Source organism: Opisthorchis viverrini (assembly GCF_000715545.1).
Source record: "Opisthorchis viverrini unplaced genomic scaffold opera_v5_525, whole genome shotgun sequence".
NCBI classification, from domain to species: domain Eukaryota; kingdom Metazoa; phylum Platyhelminthes; class Trematoda; order Opisthorchiida; family Opisthorchiidae; genus Opisthorchis; species Opisthorchis viverrini.
This window is the reverse complement of record NW_008752176.1, coordinates 28,390-30,251: the sequence shown is the minus strand read 5'-3', so window position 1 is coordinate 30,251 and position 1,862 is coordinate 28,390. Positions and strand designations below refer to the sequence as shown.

The following is a 1,862-nucleotide window of genomic DNA, read 5'->3' as shown; positions in this document are numbered from 1 at the left end:
AGCGTAATATTTATACTCATTGTAGTCAAAGCCTTCCGGTCCGAAAGCTAAGTTCGAGACTCTCCAGGAGCAAGTACGAGTACCTTCTTGTCAGCTTCCAATTTTTGCTCTTCTTAGCTGGAAATGGAGACAGAGCGGTTAGAACAACGGATGTTGGATGACAAACCGTGGTATCTAAAAGGAGAAGTCGTTGCTCAAGATCGAGCAGAGAATACTGTCCTTGAAGAATATTTAGACGTTCAACGACATGGGAAATTCAGTAAGGATTATTCGCTCATATTAATGAAAATGACCTTGTAGAGCCCCCTCCTGCCGACGAGGATAAAATTTTGGAATTCATCAAAAAAGCTATTAAAGAACAGGTTCATCGTTCTTTCATTCAAAACAATGCTCCTTCAGTCTTTTGATAGCCCGGTATTTAAATGCAAAGAAAAGCCATCCCAGAGTACCGGCCAGGCTGTTCCAATAACCGCACAACAAAAGTCCCTTGTTGAGGATTATGAAAATTTGTTTGCGAAGAAAAATGTAAGCATTCGGGGTCCTTGATAGATACGGTTTTCTAGTTGTTGGAGAAAGAGCAAGAAGATCCCGTGAAAAATTCAATACAAGCTGAAATGCGTGAACTTTTTGAGAAGTTGGATAGCTTGTCGCACCTACATTTCGTCCCGTACAAGGTAATGTTTCGCCTCACATCCAATGGATACGCTTCTCAGACTAGTTTTGCGTATATTGGCAATCTGTTTGACCTACTCAGGCGCACGTTGAATGAGTTTTGCATCAGCGGATGGTTCTGTGAATTCGAGTAGTTCCGGAAGGATATTGGGAGATTAATCAAGTAATCGAGATCATCCAAGTTGGGGATCGCGGCAACTTGGTATGAGGGTGGTAAAGCGTTAAGCGGGGATCACTGCCGGTCCTCTCATTAAGTACCGTTTTTTAATCAAAAGCGCCCATAATAATACAACGCCGTACTGCACAACTGAAAATTGGGTCCTGAGACGACAGTGAAGTAACGTGCTTCTGGATAGAGAGCTCTTCTGCACTCCGTATCAGCCGGAACATTCTTATTCAACTGAGTTTGTTGGTAATATTGGAATATTGGTTGCTCGGGTGCATTCATTGGTAATCATTGATCAATTACTGATCAAATGAGTACCACAAAATTCTAAAGTAAATAGTGTACACCCGCGATACTCGTTGAGCTTATGGCTTGTGCATAGATAAGAATGTTGATTGTGTAGTTCTGCTTTTCGTACACCTAGCTGATGCCAATCTAGTATGTCAAAGCGTGGTAGGTTTGCACCCCAAACTTTTATGGAATCACGCACCCCTAACATGGCTTGTAAGTTGTTAAAAAGACGTAGTCTCTGCAGACTACAAGCCAGCTTGACGGGATAAGGCTGCAATTTGGTTACAGTTTTTTTCTTGACTTGACTGGTGTGGAATTTAGGAGACATCGTTTATCATCCGGTTCAGACTGTCGAAGTAGTAAGCAGTATCTGAAACACCGATAGGAATGTAGGAGTCTTCGGTGAGGAAGAATGTGAACAGCTTGGTGATTTAAAAAGACTCGTCAAATCTTTACACAACGAAGTCTGGTGATACATCCCTAATTTTGCTAAAGTTCAAAACGCATTGTTTGATCGTCATGGTAGACAACTTTAAACTAGCAACTCTTGTCGGTGCCTCGTTGTCATAGGAAAGAGTAATTCTCATGCGAAGTGAGAGAACATGAGGTACGAATAAATGAAGGAAGGAATCATCCGTGACGGAGCTTTGTTCACCCTACAAATCACTGTCACAGACCCCTAGAGGCTCTTTTGCTTGGCGCACGGGATGCAGCATATGATATATATATATAT

General features: G+C 42.0%; 1 protein-coding gene across 1 annotated transcript in view; it reads left to right on the top strand.

Annotated features, from left to right (window-relative positions):
* Window positions 1-387: 387 nt before the first annotated feature.
* Window positions 388-1,862, top strand: part of T265_11515 (hypothetical protein) — a gene marked incomplete at both ends in the record, with an annotated part of 4,179 nt that continues 2,704 nt past the window's right edge. Inside the window, 2 exons of the mRNA XM_009178191.1 lie at window positions 388-525; window positions 564-674. Coding sequence (XP_009176455.1) covers window positions 388-525; window positions 564-674 — 249 coding nt within the window. The remainder of the gene's footprint in view (window positions 526-563; window positions 675-1,862) is intronic.